We start from the raw sequence: 20,800 nt of genomic DNA, 5'->3' as shown, positions 1-20,800 counted from the left end.
TAAATCAAAATAAACTAAACTAAATTTAATTACAAATTGAGATAATAGATGGCGAACCAACGAATACGTCAGTTAGATGGCGCCACTAATCACGAAAACTTGCAACAATTTTAAACATTTTTTATCAAAAAGAAAACGCGATAAGATTAAAAGCAACGATAAAGGGCGGATAAACTTTATCGTTGTTGCAATATTTATTGTGTACTATTGGATTTAACGTGACGTGTTTACAAGTAACTTACAATGAATTCGAAATCAACTTCTGTCCAAAACGCGTATAATCGGGTTGATTTAACGTCGATTTTGCGGACAAACGAGCAATATCGGAAGCAAAGAAGGCTTCATAACAGTGAAAATCGCCGTTCGAGATCGATGGATGATATCGCCAGTTTTGTTATCGAGGAAAAACCGCCTTCGAAACGGTGGGGTAACCTCAAGAAAAGTAAAAGTGTTTGTATAAGAAGGAAAAATCTTTCCGATCAACAGCGAATCGAGGAGTTAATTAAGAAACATCGTGCCACGGTAAGCGATTATGTATAAATTAAATTAATTTTAAAATATATCTTTTTTTATGGTTAGTTGAGGTTAGGTTGGTGTTTAAAGTTGCGCTTTTAACTAAAAGATGGCGTTAGGGGGAAATTTCGAAATTATTAATGTCATTATTTTGAGGTTAATAAAAAAAATATTTATATTTTAAAATTAGGTTCATTTTTGAAATGATTTGAGAAAATTTGATTAATAATTCATCAAAAATTGTTTTGATTAAGGATTAATGAGTGTTTTAATTAATATTAATGATTAAAGTCCCCTACTTCCTGTCATTTTAATAGTTGTAGTAGTAGTAGTAGGCAAAACAGTGAAGTTTGCAATAATTTGGACGTTGTTGTTTAGATGGTGAAGTCTAGCTTCACACTTTTAGTGACAGTAGTGACTGTATTACATATTGTAGTCTCATATTAGATTCAGAAGCTGATTAGTACATTGCCTCGAGGTGGTTTTGTCTTTTTTAAATTCAAGTATTAGAAGAGAATTTTAAGGAATGTGTGGTTTTGCCACATTATACTGAGGCTTGCAAGCGAGCTCGGAAAACATTAAACCAAGAGATACATGATTTTATTATATTATGCCGAGGCCGCTTGCGGCCGAGGCAATAGAGCATGTGCTCGGCAATCTTAGGTTGTTTTGAAATTCATCGTCACTCTTCGCCCACAAGCGACTTCGGTGTAATGAAGTAAAATTATATATCTTCTGATTTAATATTTGCCGAGGTCGCTTGCGGCCGAGGCAATAGAGCATGTCCTCAAGAATCTTGTGTTGTTTTGAAATTCATCGTCATAAATTGCCCGTAAAGGACCTTGTCGTAATGAAGTAAAATCATGTATCTTTTGCATTAATATTTGCCGAGGTCGCTTGCGGCCGAGGCAATAGAGAATATGCTTAATAATCTTGGGTTGTTTTGAAATTCATTGTAACGCTTCGCCCGCAACGGACCTCGGCGTAAGGAAGTTAAATCATGTATTTATTGATTTAATATTTGCCGAGGTCGCTTGCGGCCGAGGCAATAGAGCATATCCTCAACAGTCTTGTGTTGTTTTGAAATTCATCGTCACGCCTCGCCCGCAAGCGACCTCGGCGTCATGTCGTAAAATCATGTATCTCATGATTTAATATTTGCCGAGGTCGCTTGCGGCCGAGGCAATAGAGCATATGCTTAGTAATCTTGGGTTGTTGTGAAATTCATTGCAACGCTTCGCCCGCAAGGAACCTCGGCGTAAAGAAGTTAAATCATGTATCTATTGACTTAATATTTGCCGAGGTCGCTTGCGGCCGAGGCAATAGACTATATGCTCAGTAACCTTAGGTTGTTTTGAAATTCATTGTAATGCCTCGCCCGCAAGCGACCTCAGCGTAATGAAGTAAAATCATGTATCGCAGGTTTTTTTTATTTATTTATGTTATTAGAGCAAGAAAGTATGATTTTACCTCACTCCGCCGAGGTCGCTTGCGGGCGAGGCGTTAGAATGAATTTCAAAACAACCTAAGATAACTAAGCACATGCTCTATTGCTTCAGCCACAAGCAACCTCGGCAAACAAAAATTGTAAGTTACATGTCAAGGTTATTTACAGCCGAGGCAATACAATACATGTTCACCAGTTTTATGTTGATGTGGAATTCATTGTAATGCCTCGCCCGCAAGCGACCTCGGCGGAGTGAGGAACAATCATAAATCCTTGCTCTAACAATAACATAAATAAATAAACCAAAATACAAGTGTATAAGTCTGCCTCATGAAGCAAAAGTCGCTTCGAATCGAAGCATTTTAATGAATTTCAAAGCAACCCAAGATTGTTGAGCACATGCTCTATTGCCTCGGCCGCAAGCGACCTCGGCAAACAATAAATTGTAACTTACATGTCAAGGTTGCTTGCAGCCGAGGCAGTACAATACATTTTCACCAGTTTTATGTTGATGTGGAATTCATTGTAACGCCTCGCCCGCAAGCGACCTCGGCGGAGTGAAAAACAATCATAATTTTTTGCTTTAACAATAACATAAATAAATAAATCAAAAAACAAATGTATGAGTCTACCTCATGAAGGAAAAGTCGCTTCTAATCCAGGTATTTTAATGAATTTCATAATAATATAAGATTACTGAACACATACTCTATTGCCTCGGCCGCAAGCGACCTCGGCGAACAATAAGATGTAAGTTATATGTCAAGGTTACTTGTAGCCGAGGCAATACAATACATTTTCACCAGTTTTATGTTGATGTGGAATTCATTGTAACGCCTCGCCCGCAAGCGACCTCGGCGGAGTGAAAAACAATCATAATTTTTCTAACAATAACATAAATAAATAAATCAAAAAACAAATGTATGAGTCTGCCTCATGAAGCAAAAGTTGCTTCTAAGCGAGGTATTTCAATGAATTTCATAACCATATAAGATTACTGAGCACATGCTCTATTGCCTCGGCCGCAAGCGACCTCGGCAAACAATAAAATGTAAGTTATATGTCAAGGTTACTTGTAGCCGAGGCAGTACAATACATTTTCACCAGTTTTATGTTGATGTGGAATTCATTGTAACGCCTCGCCCGCAAGCGACCTCGGCGGAGTGAGGAACAATCATAATTTTTTGCTCTAACAATAGCATAAATAAATAAATCAAAAAACAAATGTATGAGTCTGCCTCATGAAGCAAAAGTTGCTTCTAATCGAGGTATTTCAATGAATTTCATAACCATGTAAGATTACTGAGCACATGCTCTATTGCCTCGGCCGCAAGCGACCTCGGCAAACATTACAATGTAAGTTATATGTCAAAGTTACTTGTAGCCGAGGCAATACAATACATTTTCACCAGTTTTATGTTGATGTGGAATTCATTGTAACGCCTCGCCCGCAAGCGACCTCGGCGGAGTGAAAAACAATCATAATTTTTCTAACAATAACATAAATAAATAAATCAAAAAACAAATGTATGAGTCTGCCTCATGAAGCAAAAGTTGCCTCTAAGCGAGGTATTGCAATGAATTTCATAACCATATAAGATTACTGAGCACATGCTCTATTGCCTCGGCCGCAAGCGACCTCGGCAAACATTACAATGTAAGTTATATGTCAAGGTTACTTGTAGCCGAGGCAATACAATACATTTTCACCAGTTTTATGTTGATGTGAAATTCATTGTAACGCCTCGCCCGCAAGCGACCTCGGCGGAGTGAAAAACAATCATAATTTTTTGCTCTAACAATAACATAAATAAATAAATCAAAAAACAAATGTATGAGTCTGCCTCATGAAGCAAAAGTTGCTTCTAAGCGAGGTATTTCAATGAATTTCATAACCATGTAAGATTACTGAGCACATGCTCTATTGCCTCGGCCGCAAGCGACCTCGGCAAACATTACAATGTAAGTTATATGTCAAAGTTACTTGTAGCCGAGGCAATACAATACATTTTCACCAGTTTTATGTTGATGTGGAATTCATTGTAACGCCTCGCCCGCAAGCGACCTCGGCGGAGTGAAAAACAATCATAATTTTTCTAACAATAACATAAATAAATAAATCAAAAAACAAATGTATGAGTCTGTCTCATGAAGCAAAAGTCGCTTCTAATCGAAGTATTTTAATGAATTTCATAACAATATTAGATTACTGAGCACATGCTCTATTGCCTCGGCCGCAAGCGACCTCGGCAAACAATAAATTGTAACTTACATGTTAAGGTTGCTTGCAGCCGAGGCAGTACAATACATTTTCACCAGTTTTATGTTGATGTGGAATTCATTGTAACGCCTCGCCCGCAAGCGACCTCGGCGGAGTGAAAAACAATCATAATTTTTTGCTCTAACAATAGCATAAATAAATAAATCAAAAAACAAATGTATGAGTCTGCCTCATGAAGGAAAAGTCGCTTCTAATCGAGGTATTTCAATGAATTTCATAACAATATAAGATTACTGAGCACATGCTCTATTGCCTCGGCCGCAAGCGACCTCGGCAAACATTACAATGTAAGTTATATGTCAAGGTTACTTGTAGCCGAGGCAGTACAATACATTTTCACCAGTTTTATGTTGATCTGGAATTCATTATAACGCCTCGCCCGCAAGCGACCTCGGCGGAGTGAGGAACAATCATAAATCCTTGCTCTAACAATAACATAAATAAATAAACCAAAATACAAGTGTATGAGTCTGCCTCATGAAGCAAAAGTCGCTTCGAATCGAAGCATTTCAATGAATTTCAAAGCAACCCAATATTGTTGAGCACATGCTCTATTGCCTCGGCCGCAAGCGACCTCGGCAAACAATAAATTGTAACTTACATGTCAAGGTTGCTTGCAGCCGAGGCAGTACAATACATTTTCACCAGTTTTATGTTGATGTGGAATTCATTGTAACGCCTCGCCCGCAAGCGACCTCGGCGGAGTGAGGAACAATCATAATTTCTTGCTCTAACAATAGCATAAATAAATAAATCAAAAAACAAATGTATGAGTCTGCCTCATGAAGGAAAAGTCGCTTCTAATCGAGGTATTTCAATGAATTTCATAACAATATAAGATTACTGAGCACATGCTCTATTGCCTCGGCCGCAAGCGACCTCGGCAAACAATAAAATGTAACTTATATGTCAAGGTTGCTTGCAGCCGAGGCAGTACAATACCTGTTCACCAGTTTTATGTTGATGTGGAATTCATTGTAACGCCTCGCCCGCAAGCGACCTCGGCGGAGTGAGCAACAATCATAATTCCTTGTTCTAACAATAACATAAATAAATAAATCAAAAAACAAATGTATGAGTCTGCCTCATGAAGCAAAAGTTGCTTCCAATCGAAGCATTTCAATGAATTTCAAAGCAACCCAGGATTGCTGAGCATATGCTCTATTGCCTCGGCCGCAAGCGACCTCGGCAAACATTACATCAACAGCGGCAAGTCCGTGACAGCGATAATTTTGCCGCGCACTTACTAAAAATGTTTGCAAGCGGCAGATAGAGTGTTTTACAAGTTTGTTACCTTTATGTTGAGGGTGGTTTTTTTTAAGTGACTCTTTCAATCGAAAAGTGGATTGTTTATTAATCGGACTGTGTTAAATATTGATACCATTTTAAAAATATCAAATTAATGATTTTAAATGATTCTAAATATATAAAAAATAATATCCTCTAGAGGGCGCTTTATTAAATAAATAATAATTCGCTTTTTAAAGCAGACTAAGAATAATAAATATAAATTTGTGTAAGTTAAGTATTTGAATGAAATTCGAAAGCGAGGTTAACCAAAGCACGTTCAACTTTGCTCTTTGACGGAGTTCTTTCATATAAAATTAATTGAACCAATTAACGCGGTCAGTTAAGCGACGGCTCGTGCTCAAGCAAAGACACACGTTTGTTTGAGTGCGTTTGAGTTTTTTGAGTAGTCAACATCGCGTTGTTGTATTCTTCGCTTCCTTCTCGCGAGTTATTCATTTATTTCGTATTAAAAAAAAAAAAAAAGAAATAAAATAGTGACTCAAAAAGAATCGAATCAAAGCAAATAAAGATAAAAAAAAAGATAAAGAAAATAAAACAAGACGATAAAGTCGAGTCAAATGTTTAAATCGGAGGAAATTCCCGATAGTTTAACTTGTTGGTTGGAGGAGTTGCGTTTTCGTACGGAAAATTACGAGCCGTCGCGGTATTTTCGACCGAACTCGTCGGAGTTTTCGTTGTTGTTGTGTTCGAAACAAGAAAATAAGGAGATTAGTATGCACAAAGATTCGAATAATTCGAAAAGTGTTTACGTTCGGCTTTGGGAGTGCACGTCGAGCGGTTCCGGGCAAAGTTCGGCCGATTGTAAAATTAATTTCGCGGAAGAACGACCGGTTTCGACCGTTTTTCAAGAATGCGTCGAACAGGAATTTAATAAACGTCCGGTTAAAGTCGAAAAAGTCGAGTTTTATTTAACCAAAGATGTTCTTCACTGGATTACCAATTTGTGGTATAGTAGCGAGGAAGAAGATGAATTTGAAGAGGTAAAAAAATTTTTTTTGAGATACTTCAATTTTTGCTCATCACTGTATATTTCAATTGAATACAATGATGACCAAAAATTTCTGAACATTCTAAAATGACTACGAACACTTTTTTAATTTCTTCTAAACATATTTTAAAATAATCCATCTTAAACGAACTTTCAAGATGGCGGCTAGGATTTTTATGTTATCTTTTTTCTACAATTATATATATACCCATGATACGAAATAATTTTCATTAATAAAATCACGTAGGAAATCAAAAATGCTTTAAAATGACACCAAACTCGATAAAAATATTTTTAAAGAAAATTTCAAGATGGCGCCTAGGTTTTTTAGGTTATCTTTTTTATTTTTAATAATAACCTCATCATGTTTATACTCATTTTAAACGATTTTTATCATATATTGAACATCAAAATCGATATTTTTTTTCTTACAAAGTAATTTTCAAAATGGCGACGTCATTGATTTAGATTTTCCTTTTTTTTTTTCGAAAATTTTTATACAGAATCGATTACAAAATAAAAATTGCTTTAAAATGACACCAAACTCGATAATATTATTTTTAAAGAAAATTTCAAGATGGCGCCTACGTTTTTTAGGTTATCTTTTTTATTTTTAATAATAACCTTACCATATTTATATTCATTTTAAACGATTTTTTTCACATATTGAACATCAAATTCGATTTTTTCTTCTTAGAAAGTAATTTTCAAGATGGCGACGTGATTAATTTAGATTTTCGTTTTTTAAAATTTTTTTTTTATAGAGAATCGATTATAAAATAAAAATTGTTTTAAAATGACACCAAACTCGATCAAATAATTTTTAAAGAAAATTTCAAGATGGCGCCTAGGTTTTTTTAGGTTATCTTTTTTATTTTTAATAGTAACCTCACCATATTTATATTCATTTTAAACGATTTTTTTTCATATATTGAACATCAAATTCGATATTTTTATCTTATGACGTAATTTTCAAGATGGCGACGTGATTAATTTAAGTTTTCTTTTATTTTTTCGAAAACTTTTTTTATAGAGAATCGATTATAAAATAAAAATTGCTTTAAAATGACACCAAACTCGATAAAATTATTTTTAAAGAAAATTTCAAGATGGCGCCTAGGTTTTTTAGGTTATCTTTTTTATTTTTAATAATAACCTCGCCATGTTTATTTATACTCATTTTAAACGATTTTTTTCATATATTAAACATTAAATTCGATATTTTTATCTTATGACGTAATTTTCAAGATGGCGACGTGATTAATTTAGATTTTCTTTTATTTTTTCGAAAACTTTTTTTATAGGGAATCGATTACAAAATAAAAATTGCTTTAAAATGACAAAAAACTCGATAAAAATATTTTTAAAGAAAATTTCAAGATGGCGCCTAGGTTTTTTTAGGTTATCTTTTTTATTTTTAATAATAACCTCACCATGTTTATACTCATTTTAAACGATTTTTTTCATATATTGAACATCAAATTCAATATTTTTATCTTATGACGTAATTTTCAAGATGGCGACGTAATTGATTTAGATTTTTTTTTCGAAAATTTTTTTTTATAGGGAATCGATTACAAAATAAAAATTGCTTTAAAATGACACCAAACTCGATAAAATTATTTTTAAAGAAAATTTCAAGATGGCGCCTAGATTTTTTTAGGTTATCTTTTTTATTTTTAATAATAACCTCACCATGTTTATACTCATTTTAAACGATTTTTTCATATATTGAACATCAAATTTGATATTTTTATCTTATGACGTAATTTTCAAGATGGCGACGTGATTAATTTAGATTTTCTTTTATTTTTTCGAAAACTTTTTTTATAGAGAATCGATTACAAAATAAAAATTGCTTTAAAATGACACCAAACTCGATAAAATTATTTTTAAAGAAAATTTCAAGATGGCGCCTAGGTTTTTTAGGTTATCTTTTTTATTTTTAATAATAACCTCATCATGTTTATATTCATTTTAAACGATTTTTTTCATATATTGAACATCAAATTCGATATTTTTATCTTATGACGTAATTTTCAAGATGGCGACGTGATTAATTTAGATTTTCTTTTATTTTTTCGAAAACTTTTGTTATAGCGAATCGATTATAAAATAAAAATTGCTTTAAAATGACACCAAACTCGATAAAATTATTTTTAAAGAAAATTTCGAGATGGCGCCTAGATTTTTTAGGTTATCTTTTTTATTTTTAACGATAATCCTACAGTGTAGAAAGTTTTTATTAATAAAATCGAATAGAACACAAAAAATCGTTTGAAACGATGTCAAACTCGATGTGCTTCTGTTACAACGAATTTTCAAAATGGCGGCTACGTTATTTTAGGTTATCTTTTTTATTTATGAAGAAAATCTCATATAAAAAAAATATTAATAAAATTGAGTTATTTATAAAATGACATTAATTAAACCCGATGAGTTTATTTTATATCAAATTTTCAAGATGGCGCCTTGACTTTTTAGGTTATTTTTTTATTCCTAATGATAATCTAATTATATAAAAAAAAATTATTAATAAAATCGTATAAGATGTAAAATCACATCAAACTTTATGGGTTTAGGTTATAAAATAATTTTCAAGATGGCGCCTAAGTTATTTTAGGTTATTTAGGTTAACTTTTCTATTTTTAAAGATAACCCCATCGTGTTTGTACTCATTTCAAAGGATTTTTCATAAATTAAACGATTTTATAAATAAAAATTATTTTTTATAAAATTTTATAATACTTCTAAAGAAATTGTTTATAAAGAAATAAGTTATCCGCGTGTGGTTTTCTTTTGATTGCCCCGTTTTAGCGATAAAGTAATGTTAAAAAACATTTCCTGTCCGCGTGAATAATAACGAACGTCACCGGAGTGACGATGACGCGGCCGCGAAACGTGTCTTTCATAATAAATTTAATAAATTCATACAAATGACTCGTTTTAATCGACTTACGTACAAAACGTAAGTAAACGAGAAATGTATAGTTCCGTGTTAAAAAATAATAACGTTAATAGGAAAAATAAATTAATAAATTAAATGAAAGAATTTATAATATAGTAAAAAAGCTTTGATATAACGGACTAATACGGGGAAGGGAGTGTCCGTTATAGCCAAAAGTACCTTATATGAAAAATTGCCGAAGCAGCTAAGCTGCTGAGGCACGAGCGTAATTTATTTAAAAAAAAAAAAGAAGTTTTCTTCGTTATAAATGTAATAATATTTGCCGAGGTAGCTATGCTGCTGAGGCAAGAGCGCAATTTATTTAAAAAAACGGAAGTTTTCTTTATTATAAGTATATAAAATAATTTCCGAAGCAGCGTAGCTGCTGAGGCAGAAGTGCGCACGTACACATATCAGAATTTTTTTTTATTATAAATATATTATAGAATTGCCGAAGCAGCTAAGCTGCTGAGGCAAGAGCGCAATTTAATTCAAAAACGAATGTTTTTGTTATTATAAACGTATCATATAATTGCCTCAGCAGCTAAGCTGCTGAGGCAGGAGCACGTCTACTGAAAAAATTGATGTTGTCTTTGTTATAAATGTAATAACCGAGGCAGCTAAGCTGCCGAGGCAACAGCGTAACTATTGAATAATTTAGGAAATTTTATTCAATATAAATATATCATATAATTGCCGAAGCAGCTGAGCTGCTGAGGCAGAAGTGTGCGAGTACATAAAATCGGAAGTTATTTTTATTATAAATATATCACATAATCGCCGAAGCAGTTAAGCTGCCGAGGCAACAGCGTAACTATTGAATAATTTAAGAAATTTTATTCAATATAAATATATCATATAATTGCCGAAGCAGCTGAGCTGCTGAGGCAGAAGTGTGCGAGTACATAAAATCGGAAGTTATCTTTATTATAAATATATCACATAATCGCCGAAGCAGTTAAGCTGCTGAGGCAGAACTGCGAGTACACAAAACCAAAAATTTTCTTTATTATAAATATATCACATAATTGTTGAAGCAACTACGTTGCTGAGGCAAGAGCGCAATTTATTTTAAAAACGAAAGTTTTCTTCATTATAAACGTACGCTCTTGCCTCAGCAATTATATTATAATATGTTTATAATATTTCTGTATTATTTTTACTTTTTTTTTCGATTTTTACTTCCGATTTTATGTAGTCGCGCACTCCTGCCTCAGCAGTTTAGTTGTTTCGGCAATTATATAATACATGTGTAAGACAGAAAACTTCTGGTTTTGTGTATACGCGCACTCCTGCCTCAGCAGCTAAGCTGCTTCGGCAATTATATAATATATTTGTAATGAAGAAAACTTTCTAAATTATTTCTTAAGTAGTTACGCTCCTGCCTCAGCAGCTTAGCTGCTTCGGCAATTATATAATATATTTGTAGGACAGAAAACTTCCGGTTTTGTGTATTCTTGCACTCCTGCCTCAGCAGCTAAGCTGCTTCGGCAATTATATGATATATTTATAATGAAGAAAATTTCTTAAATTATATCTTAAGTAGTTACGCTCTTGCCTCAGCAGCTCAGCTGCTGAGGCAATTATATACTATATATGTAGGACAGAAAACTTTCGGTTTTGTGTATTCGCGCACTCCTGCCTCAGCAGCTAAGCTGCTTCGGCAATTATATGATATATTTGTAATGAAGAAAACTTCCTAAATAATTTCAATTATTTAAATTTTGAACTTGCCTCAGCAGCATAGCTGCCTCGGCAATGATATCACCTTTATAATGAAAAAAAACTTCCTTTTTTTAAATAAATTGCGCTCTTGCCTCAGCAGCATAGTTGCCTCGGCAATGATATCACTTTTATAATGAAAAAAATTCCTTTTTTTACATAAATTGCGCTCTTGCCTCAGCAGCATAGCTGCCTCGGCAATGATATCACTTTTATAATGAAAAAAATTCCTTTTTTTACATAAATTGCGCTCTTGCCTCAGCAGCATAGCTGCCTCGGCAATGATATCACCTTTATAATGAAAAAAACTTCCTTTTTTTAAATAAATTGCACTCTTGCCTCAACAGCATAGCTGCCTCGGCAATGATATTGCATTGATAACGAAGAAAAGTTTCGTTTTTGTGTACTCACACGTAAAATTAATTTCCCCGTTATTATTCGAGTTTTTACTGTATTTTTCTTTCAACACGTTTATAGATAAAGAAAAACGGTTTTGAAATAATTGTTTAAGTCTAATTTTATCGGAATGCCACGCATTTTTGAGTCACTTAGCAAAATGAACAAATCATTACAATAATAATTTCATTCACAAACGTTTTTTTTTTATTTACTCCGTCGATATAACGCGCGATGATTCAATTGGTTTCGAAGGAAGCTGCGGTTTAAAAATCGAGAGAAACAGAGATGGAGAGAGGGAGATATTTAGGATGAAACAATTATTATGTTTTTGTTGTTGAATAGAATCGGTTTAGTTCATTTCTCGTTTGGTTTATTTTAAAATCTATGATTAAAAATTATAATACATAATGGTACGTTTTATTTATTATTATTATTACTAAATAAAATTTAAAAAAAAAACAAAATAAACGAGAAAAACGGTGGGCTTTGTTTCTTATCTCTACGTAACGTAGATATTCTCGTTATCGAAACGTTCAAAACACAATATGAAAAAAATAACTGTTAGTTTCGTTCGAGTTTTCAATGAGTAAACGATAAGAAATTTTTTTTATTTGTATTTACATAATAGAATGAGATCAATTTTGGGCGTTGAGGTTAAAAAAAGGTTAATTTAATTATTTTATATTAATTAAGTTGGTTTTTTATTGCAGGAGATTCTTGATAAATGCACGGAATTCGACCAAAAACATTCCAATTCACCGACGAGGCCTAAACCAGCGAAATTCCCGGCGATTCCTGATGATGGCATCGGTGGGGTTGAGTTAAGGAGAAGCGAATCGAGCTCGAATAGGAAGGAATACGCTCAAACTATTCATGAAACTACGAATAGTATTAAAGGGTATGTTGAATTTTTTTTATCGAAGGATGAGATAAGATAAAATAAAAAGGTATATATAATATCTGAGAACGATGAAAAATTGGTAACAACAGTGTGAATTCTATCAGTGGTTATTTCTGGCAAGAGGATTTGGTCTTTTACAAGCAATATGTAGTCCTTTGCATGCAGTATAGTCTTTTGGAAGGAGTATATCGAGAAGTATCTAGCTCTTTACGAGTGTTATAGTCTTCTGGCAGAAATATTTGATCTTCTGCCAACAATATTTAGAGTTCTGGTAGTACTATTTGGTCTTTTACCAGCAATATCTAGTCTTTTGCATGCAGTATAGTCTTCTGACAGGAACATATGGTCTCTTACCAGAAGTATTTAGCTCTTTACGAGTACTCTAGGCTTTTGGCACCGTCTACTAGTAATATCAAGTCTTCTATCTGCACTATTAAGTTGTTTACCAGCAGTATATAGTCTTCTGGAAGCAGAATCTAGTTCTCTGCTATTAATTCCAAAAAAAGAACTTTAAAAAAATGTATCGTTTTCAATTTACAGCCGAGGTCGCTTGCGGCCGAGGCAGTGGCTCAGTAACACTTTTTTTATACATAAATTCTAAAATATTAAAGCCACCATCTAAAAATAGCTGATTTTGGAAACTTTAGTTACTCAACAAAGTAGATATATTTGTATTAACCTTAAAAAGAGAATTTTAAAGAAAGTGTGTCGTTTTATATTTATAGCCGAGGTCGCTTGCGGCCGAGGCAGTAGCTTATTAACACTTTTTCTTAGTCATGAATGACAAAATATCAAAAGTATCGTCCAAAAAGAACTAATTTTAGAACTTTTCATGCTCAGACAAGTGACTGTATTTATAAAAAACTGTATCATTCTGTATTTATAGCCGAGGTCGCTTGCGGCCGAGGCAGTGGTTCAATTATATATTTTCTTAGATATGGGAGAAAAAAGAAAGTCAATCTCAAAAAATAACTGATTTTGGATACTTTGATATTTAATCATGTAGATATATTTCTAATAACCTCAAAGAGAGAACTTTAAAAAAGTGTATCATTTTATATTCATAGCCGAGGTCGCTTGCGGCCGAGGCAGTAGCTCATTAACACTTTTTCTCAGTCATGAATGACAAAATATTAAAGCCATCATCCAATAACAACTGATTTTAGAATCTTTGATGCTCAGCTAAGTGGATATATTTGTATTCATTCCAAAAAGAGAACTTTGATAAAGTGTATCGTTCTGTATTTATAGCCGAGGTCGCTTGCGGCCGAGGCAGTGGCTCATTAACATTTTTCCTCAGTCGTGAATGACAGAATATCAAAGTTATCGTTCAGAAAGAACTGATTTTAGAACTTTTGATGCTCAGACAAGTAATTTTATTTTTAATTAATCCTAAAAAGAAAACTGTAAAAAACTGTATCATTCTGTATTTATAGCCGAGGTCGCTTGCGGCCGAGGCAGTGGCTCAATTGTATATTTTCCTAGATATGGGCGGAAAAAAGAAAGTCAATCTCAAGAAATAACTGTTTTTTAACACTTTGATATTTAACCAAGTAAATATACTTCTGTTAACCTCAAGAAGAGAACTTTAAAAAAGTGTATTGTTCTATATTAATAGCCGAGGTCGCTTGCGGCCGAGGCAGTAGCTCATTGACATTTTTTCTCAATCATGAATGATAAAATATCAAAGCCATCGTCCAAAAGCAATTGATTTTAGACTTTTTGATGCTTAGCTAAGTGGATATATTTTTATTCATTCCAAAAAGAGAACTGTGAAAAACTTTATCGTTCTGTATTTATAGCCGAGGTCGCTTGCGGCCGAGGCAGTGGCTCATTAAGACTTTTTCTTAGTCATGAATGACAAAATATCAAAGGTATCGTCCAAAAAGAACTAATTTTAGAACTTTTGATGCTTAGACAAGTGACTGTATTTCTAATTAATCCTAAAAAGGGAACTGTAAAAAACTGTATTATTTTGTATTTATAGCCGAAGTCGCTTGCGACCGAGGCAGTGGCTCAATTATATATTTTTTTAAATATGGGCGGAAAAAAGAAAGCTAACTTCAAGGAATAACTGATTTTGGATACTTTGATACTTAACCATGTAGATATATTTCTGTTAACCTCAAAAAGAGAACTTTAAAAAAGTGTATCGTTTTATATTTATAGCCGAAGTCGCTTGCGGCCGAGGCAGTAGCTCATTGACACTTTTTTTTAGTCATGAATGACAAAATATCAAAGCCATCATTCAAAAACAACTGATTTTAGAATCTTTGATGCTCAGCTATGTGGATATATTTTTATTCATTTCAAAAAGAGAACTTTGGAAAAGTTTATTGTTCTGTATTTATAATTGAGGTCGCTTGCGGCCGAGGCAGTGGCTTATTAACACTTTTTCTTAGTCATGAATGACAAAATATCAAAGGTATCGTCCAAAAAGAACTGATTTTAAAATTTTTGATGCTCAGATAAGTAGTTGTATTTCTAATTAATCCTAAAAAGAGAACTATAAAAAATTGTATTATTCTGTATTTATAGCCGAGGTCGCTAGCGGCCGAGGCAGTGGCTCAATTATATATTTTCTTAGATATGGGCGGAAAAAGAAAGCCAATCTCAAAAAATAACTGATTTTGGACACTTGGATACTTAACCATGTAGGTATATTTTTAATAACCTTAAAAAGAGAACTTTAAAAAAGTGTATCGTTTTATATTAATAGCCGAGGTCGCTTGCGGCCGAGGCAGTAGCTCATTGATACTTTTCTCAGTTATGAATGACAAAATATCAAACCCATCATCCAAAAACAACTGATTTTAGAATCTTTGATGCTTAGCTAAGTGGATATATTTTTTATTCATTCCAAAAAGAGAACATTGAAAAAGTTTATCGTTTTGTATCTATAGCCGAGGTCGCTTGCGGCCGAGGCAGTAGCTCATTAACACTTTTTCTTAGTCATGAATGACAAAATATCAAAGGTATCGTCTAAAAAGAACCAATTTTAGACCTTTTGATGCTCAAACAAGTTACTGTATTTCTAATTAATTCTAAAAAGAGAACTGTAAAAAACTGTATCATTCTATATTTATAGCCGATGTTGCTTGCGGCTGAGGCAGTGGCTCAATTATATATTTTCTTAGATATGGACGGAAAAAAGAAAGCCAACCTCAAGAAATAACTGATTTTGGACACTTTGATACTTAACCATGTAGATATATTTCTATTAACCTCAAAAAAGGAACTTTAGAATAGTGTATCATTCTGTATTTATAGCCGAGGTCGCTTGCGGCCGAGGCAGTGGCTCAATTATATATTTTCTTAGATATGGATGGAAAAAAGAAAGCCAATCTCAAGAAATAACTCATTTTGAATACTTTGATATTTAACCAAGTAGATATATTTTTATTAACCTCAAAAACCCGAGGTCGCTTGCGGCCGAGGCAGTGGCTCATTAACACTTTTTGTCAGTCATGAATGACAAAATATCAAACCCATCGTTCAAAAGCAACTAATTTTAGAATTTTTGATGTTCAGACAAGTTACTATATTTATAATTAATCCCAAAAAGAGAATTTTAAAAAAGTGTATCGTTCTGCATTTACAGACGAGATCACTTGCGGGGCCGAAGCGGTGGCTCAGTAATATATTTTCTTAGACATGGGAGGAAAAAATAAATATAGTATATAATAAATAATAATATAATATAATTATAATATATTATAATATATATTTTGAAAAAAAAAAATTAATTTGATTGAGTTAAGGTTGAAAGAATTATTAAGTTTGACACACGATTTCTAATAAAAGGAATAAATATAATAAAAGAAGACCTGTTTAGTCAAGCTTTCTCCGCACTGATCAGAGAGTGTATTCAAAAATAACTGATTTTGGATATTTTGATATTCAACGAAGTAGATATATTTATATTAACCTCAAAAATAGAACTTTAAAAAAAGTTTATCGTTCTCTATTTATAGCCGAGGTCGCTTGCGACCGAGGCAGTGCCTCAGTGACACAATTTTTTGTAAAGCTACTACGAGCAAGTACTAATATATTCCCGGGTTTTTGACAGTGTCAATGTTAATAAACAACTTAGTATGTCTCATTCTAGAAGAACTGGTCCACAATAATTTCAGTCCACATTTCAATTCTCTCGTGTTACCTCATCTGCCGCTTCATTGCTAGCAACCCCAAAGTGACCTGGGACATCCCGATCAGAGAAGCTCTATTATCATAACTCAGTGTTTTTAAAGTTCTTTTACAGCATTAAACAGAGTTCTTCACACCTTTCTTAAGAAGGATTTCTAGCTCTAACCACAGTTACATAGAGTCAGTACAGTCTTTTAGGGGCAAAACCCTAATTTTTTCTACAAAGTCTACGACAATTCCACAAGGATAGTCTAGCTTTGTGTAAAACTCCCTGCAAATATCTATTCCATGAGAGGGTTTTATCTAGGATTACTCCTAGATATTTAACTTCAACCATAGATACAACCAGGTACTATCAAAAATCTCTAAGGTCACCCGCCCTTTTATAATTGAAAATATTTATCGATGCACCTTTCTGCTTCCTTTTTTAGGTCCAAAACGGCGCAGAAGTTTATAGCAAAAACTTTAGCTTGAGTTGGCCAAAATTACTATGTATATGTATATTATGTATCAAGGACCAGATTATATATTCCACTTTAATTTTACTATCTATATATTTATATATCTAGCCAAATATTTCTTTAAATATTAAATTTAAAACAAATTTTTTTTTATTTCAGTTTCACAAAAGGACCATACAAATTAAAAGGTGACAACAACACAAAACTAAAAGTTGACAATGGAAAGATCGAAATCGGAGAGCACCAAATCCAATTTTTCAGCAACGATTGCCTACTCAGGACGGAAATGGTCGAAGGAAAAGTAGAAATCGAAAAACACCAAATCACCTACAAAACGAAAGACGGAATTAGAACCGTCGTTTTTAAAAATCCCATTCGAAATCAAGACTCGATTTTGGCCGACAGCCGAAACTTTTTGCGCAAATTCTTGAGGCGTCGTTCCGATAAACATTTATTAGAAAAAAAGGGTATATTAAAGAACGAAAATGTTTTCGGGAATAAATTACCCGTTTTGAGGGATCGTTTTGAAGGAAACGCCGTTCCTCCCTTTGTCAAAAAAATCATGGCTTTAATCGAGCAAGAAGATAACATCAAAACGGAGTACATTTATAGGATTTCCGGGAATATGGCTGTTATACAAAAAATTAGGCTACAAATCGACGAGAATAACATCAAAATTTTGGATAAACACGTCAAAGACGTCGAAGTTTTAACCGGAACTTTAAAATTATTTTATAGAGAATTGGTCGACCCAGTTTTGCCCCATAAAGATTTTGAGAAGCTAAATAAAATCATGGGTAAGATATAAATAAATAAATAATTTGAATTAAAATTTTAAATTTTTTAGAAAACACAAAGCTTAGCCCAAACGAACGCTCAACCCAAGTAATCGAAACAATAAACGAAATCGAATCCCCTTTTAAAGAGAACCTAAAAGAATTAATCGAGCATTTATTAAAAATCGAATCAAACAGCTCCTACAACAAAATGACCCTACAAAGTTTAGCGATCGTTTGGGGCCCCTCTTTAATTTGGTACCAACAAGATAAAAACCCCGATCCGGGTTACAACGCGGTTAATTTTAGTTTGTTGGCGAATAAAGTGGTGGAAATGATTTTCGTCTCGTACAAAATGGATTTGCAACAATTAACTTCATCCGTGAGTTAGCGCGTTGTTCGTTTTGTGCAAATTGTGCATGTGGAAATTAACTTAACACGTTGTGTGAAGCATTTATGTGCCATCGTTATACCAAAAAAAAAAAATGTTAAATAATGTGATTTATGTTAAAAAGCATGTTTTCTTGAGTACGCTTCTTTCTATTTAGATTAGATAAACTCACTTTTTGTGTCTTTATTTATTTATTCATACATACCAAAGGAATATAAATAATTTATTTTGTTAAATTGGTTTGATTCGATCCTAATTTATTTTAAAAGGAATTTAGGGGCGAAGAAACTAAGATTAAAGAGGATTTAGCGATGGTTCCGGAAGAAAAAGTAATCGAACGGCAATTTTCGGAAGAAGGAACAACCAAAAATACGATGGCTTCGTTTGTTGGTGGAATTTTCGGGCTTAAAAAGACCGAATCTAAGGAAGCTTTATTTGGGAGCAGTTGGAGTTTAAGCTCGTTTGGATCGGAATCGAAAAAAGGTTAATTTTGACGTTTAGGTTATGTTTATGTCAAAATTTGACATAAATTTTATTTAGTAATTTTTTTATTTCGAAGTTGGTGTTATTTTTAAATTTTGACATAAACTTAACCTAAAAATTTAAATTCATTAATATCTTTTTATTTTAGTTAATGATAATCCTTTTTATGATTATCCGTTCGAATCTTTGCCGAAGCGCGAAAATGAATCGATCCCGTGGGTGGTTTGCGATATTTTAAAGGTTTTAGAAGGAAAAGTAGGTACGAAAGATCTCTACATAACCTCTTCGAGTAAAGAGTACATGAATAAATTTAAAAGGAGGATTTCCAAAAAAAACCCAGATATAAGCAAGATGGAGCCGTTGGATTTAGCGATAATATTGTTAAAGATTCTAAAAGAATTAAACGATAAATTAGTCCCCGAAGAAATATTTTTGGATTATTGCGACAATTACGGTAAATTAAAATTATCTGTTTAAATAAATAAATAAATAAGACAATTTTTAGAAAGACTTACCTCGGATCAAAGAAAAAGGCTCGTCGAAACTCATCTTGAGAATCTCCCCAAAGACCGGAAACTAACCCTAGAAAAAATAATGGAACATTTATTCAACATGTTTCAGCACCCAAACACCAATAGAAACGCAATTGGAAACGTTTGGTTACCAATTTTTTGTTGTACAACTAAAATTAGTGACCACTCATTAACTTTTACTCGCTTAATTTTTAATTATTATGAACAAAAATTGTTTCCCAACGCAATTCCTATCTCTAATTTAGAAAATAAGGCGGAAAATAAAAATATTAATAAACCGTTTGAGTATCAAGTGAAAATACGCAACGAAGAGGGCGAATGGAAAACGACATATTCCGAAACGACGACAACAACGTCGATGCAAAATAAAATTCCAACCAAGGAGGATGTTAAAAATAATTTTAGTAACGCGCAACTAAATAGTATCGCAAATAGCATGGGGAAAAACGTGCAAGGTTTAAATAAATATTCAACGAAATGGAGAAATGTTGGTGCGGAAAAGAAATCGTGAACAAAAAAAATTGATTTAGTGTGATAATACTCAAAGTGATTTATTTATAAGGTATATGTATTTATTTATTTAAAAATAAAACAAAAAATTAATTTCTTAAACTATTTATTATTTATTACAACAATAAGAAAAACCATAAAATTAACTTTAAAACTCAAATAAGAAAAAATTATGCCAAATAAAATAAATAATATATTTGAATCGCCCGGTATATTACTTTTTATTAGCCAAGTTTCAAACCCTAATTCAAAAATTTCCTTCGATTAGTTCCGCAATCAAATAATAGATGGCGCCGCTATATAAAACCCCTAAGGTTCGAAACTCGGCTAATAAAAAATTATACCGGGTGGCTCAAACAATTTGACATATTTCGTTTCGAAAAATTAATTTTTCTAATTTTGTTTAAACCACCCGGTATAATTTTTTCGTTAGTCGAGTTTCGAACCAACCCAATTTCGACTATAATTCCGCATGTGAATAACAGATGGCGCCACTTTGTAAATTAACGATGGTTTGAAACTCGACTAATGAAAAAATTATACCGGGTGATTCAAATAAAAGATTTATTTTAATAAATTCCGTCCCCAAAAATTTAATTTTCAATTTTTGTTTGAACCACCCGGTATAATATTTTCATTAGCCGAGTTTCGAACCAACCCAATTTTCATGATAATTCCGCATATAAATAACAGATGGCGCTACTTGGCAAATTACGGATGGTTTGAAACTCGACTAATGAAAAAATTATACCGGGTGATTCAAATAAAAAATCCATTATCAAAAATTTTTGTATCACAAAATAAAATTTTCAATTTTTGTTTGAGCCGCCCGGTACAATATTTTTATTAGCCGAGTTTCCAACCAACACAATTTTGTCTATAATTCCGTATGTGAATAACAGATGGCGCCACATTACAAATTAACGATGGTTTGAAACTCGACTAATTTAAAAATTATACCGGGTGATTTAAATAAAAGATCCATTCTCAA

General features: G+C 32.9%; 1 protein-coding gene across 5 annotated transcripts; it reads left to right on the top strand.

The window, feature by feature from the left end:
- The first annotated feature begins 101 nt into the window (after positions 1 to 101).
- Positions 102 to 19,911, top strand: LOC111417051 (uncharacterized). 5 transcript variants are annotated; one of them, XM_071201086.1, is made up of 7 exons: positions 102 to 522; positions 12,319 to 12,506; positions 17,276 to 17,913; positions 17,964 to 18,274; positions 18,553 to 18,766; positions 18,915 to 19,220; positions 19,272 to 19,911. In XM_071201086.1, the coding sequence occupies exons 1-7, from the start codon at positions 244 to 246 to the stop codon at positions 19,808 to 19,810; spliced, it is 2,475 nt and encodes an 824-aa protein (XP_071057187.1). In that variant the 5' UTR covers positions 102 to 243; the 3' UTR covers positions 19,811 to 19,911. The 5 variants fall into 5 exon arrangements, with proteins under 5 accessions (XP_071057187.1, XP_022904981.2, XP_022904984.2 ...); XM_023049213.2 differs by lacking the exon at positions 102 to 522 and adding an exon at positions 5,884 to 6,532; XM_023049216.2 differs by lacking the exon at positions 102 to 522 and adding an exon at positions 5,884 to 6,532 and having other exon boundaries at positions 19,276 to 19,432.
- Positions 19,912 to 20,800: the final 889 nt, after the last annotated feature.

The sequence above is a fragment of the Onthophagus taurus genome, unplaced genomic scaffold, assembly GCF_036711975.1.
Source record: "Onthophagus taurus isolate NC unplaced genomic scaffold, IU_Otau_3.0 ScKx7SY_16, whole genome shotgun sequence".
NCBI lineage: Eukaryota > Metazoa > Arthropoda > Insecta > Coleoptera > Scarabaeidae > Onthophagus > Onthophagus taurus.
Note: the sequence above shows the minus strand (reverse complement) of the source record. Positions and strands in the feature narration are given on the sequence as shown.